At 43.6% G+C, this 2,279-nt stretch overlaps 1 protein-coding gene across 1 annotated transcript in view; it reads left to right on the top strand.

The window, feature by feature from the left end:
* Nucleotides 1–2,279, top strand: part of LOC106873889 (protein-glucosylgalactosylhydroxylysine glucosidase) — a 19,553-nt gene that overhangs the window by 4,578 nt on the left and 12,696 nt on the right. Inside the window, exon 3 of the mRNA XM_052972005.1 lies at nucleotides 145–328. Coding sequence (XP_052827965.1) covers nucleotides 145–328 — 184 coding nt within the window. The remainder of the gene's footprint in view (nucleotides 1–144; nucleotides 329–2,279) is intronic.

Below are 2,279 nucleotides of genomic sequence, written 5' to 3'. Positions count from 1 at the left end.
TACATATATATATATGAAGAAGTGAATTACTTGTTTGCTGTATTCCACAAGAGTACAGATTGAATGTGAGTGTGTGTAAATGTGTGTGAACAGGAGCAACAGAATCAACCCAACCTGTTATTATTTCACTGTATATATTGAAAGGACTATGGTGGACATATATTCTGGGACCAAGACATATGGATGTTCCCTCCAGTACTCATGTTCCGTACAGACTTGGCTAAAGTCCTTATGAAGACCAGAACCCGTACTTTAGACGCTGCTCGAGCAAGGGCTGCCATGAACGGTCGAAAAGGAGCAATGTACCCATGGGAAAGTGCGCAAACAGGTTTGTGGTTGATTTTATTCCTATTTTGACATAAGTATACACACGATGTTACTCACATACATACACACAATGTTGCACAAGCGCACAAGCTTGCTTCTATCCTACATTTCAAACAGTTTAGTGGAGACAAATAGCTTAGCGGTAAAGGTGCTGGTCTCATGATCGTAAGGTTGTCGTTTCGATTCCTCGACCGGGCTATGCGTTCTATTCTTGAGTTAAGCATTTCATTTCATGTTGGTTTGCAACCACGTGGTTTCGAGTTCAGTCCCACTGCGTGGCATCTTGGGTAAATGTCTTGTAAAGTTCCGGGTCGATAAATACCTTGTGAGTGTAGTTGGTAGACGGAAACTACAGGGAAGCACGTCGTTGACCCATATGTGCGCGCTTGTGGGCCTGTGTGTGTGTGTGTGTGTGTGCGTGTGTGAGTGTATGTGTGTATGCGCACGTGTGTGTGTGTGTGTGCGTGTGTTTGTGTTCCAGACCCCAGTAATTAACTCATTTGCATACAGCCAATCAGAGCTCACCTTGTCCTTGTTGTCAAGTTAACAGACACACTCTACCAAGTAAACTGAAGATGAAGAACGGTGTTGTAAGTCGACCGATCGGCAAGTTATGCCTGATTTTAGGAGACAAGTAATTAGATTTGCATTTATACCTATTATCAGATTTTGTTAGGGCCCCATATGGTAAAGATGTGGATGGGAAAATGAGGGTAGCGGGTGATGTGCTAGCAACCATCTCCCCTTACTGTTTTACAAAGTAAAACAAGAACGCAAATAACTACGCAGAGGCAACCATGGTTGAAACAAGAACAAGAACAACAAGCATTATTAAAAGAGAAAAGAAGCATGGTCATTCCTTACCCAAGTGACTTCATCTTATCACCCATCGCTTATCCGATCATAAGTTAGTTTGATAGTTGAGCTCTGATTGGCTGTATGCAAATGAGTTCATAACTGGGGTCTGGAACTCTCGTGGGGAAAAAATTTCGCGTCCCGTCCAAGGTACAAGGAATGTTATTGTTGTTGTTGTTGGCACTCGGTCGCTTACGACGTCGAGGGTTCCAATTGATCCGATCAACGGAACAGCCTGCTCGTGAAATTAACGTGCAAGTGGCTGAGCACTCCACAGACACGTGTACCCTTAACGTAATTCTCGGGGATATTCAGCGTGACACAGTGTGATAAGGCTGACCCTTCGAATTACAGGCACAACAGAAACAGGAAGAAAGAGTGAGAGAAAGTTGTGGTGAAAGAGTACAGTAGGGTTCACCACTATCCCCTGCCGGAGCTTGGTGGAGCTTTAGGTGTTTCCACTCAATAAACACTCACAACACCCGGTCTGGGAATCGAAACCGCGATCCTACGACCGCGAGTCTGCTGCCCTAACTACCGGGCCATTGCGCCTCCACACAAGGAATGCATACATCGCCGAATCCGAGTAACCAGCCACATGAGCATATGGCTTGGGAAGGACCTTTGATTCTGTTTTTGATTTCATGTACTAAGTATAAAGGGACACTCATAGACCACCATTCCTTCAACTTAACATATCATCGGGTTGATCTTTTTTTCTAACCTGCTGATAAGACGAATAAAATGTCGCTTCTGTCTCTCCTGACTTTCATAATTTTCCAATTGTCATCAACAGTTTAAGGATTTTGTCTTCTTGTACAACGTCCAATGAAGTTAGTCTAATACTCTTTTACTCTTTTACTTGTTTCAGTCATTTGACTGCGGCCATGCTGGGCCACCGCCTTTAGTCGAGCAAATCGACCCCAGGACTTATTCTTTGTAAGCCTAGTACTTATTCTATCGGTCTCTTTTGCCGAACCGCTAAGTTACGGGGACGTAAACACACCAGCATCGGTTGTCAAGCGAAGTTGTGGGGACAAACACAGACACACAAACATATCCACACACATACATATATATATATATATATATATATA

Source organism: Octopus bimaculoides, chromosome 11 (assembly GCF_001194135.2).
Source record: "Octopus bimaculoides isolate UCB-OBI-ISO-001 chromosome 11, ASM119413v2, whole genome shotgun sequence".
Classification (NCBI taxonomy): domain Eukaryota; kingdom Metazoa; phylum Mollusca; class Cephalopoda; order Octopoda; family Octopodidae; genus Octopus; species Octopus bimaculoides.
Note: the sequence above shows the minus strand (reverse complement) of the source record. Positions and strands in the feature narration are given on the sequence as shown.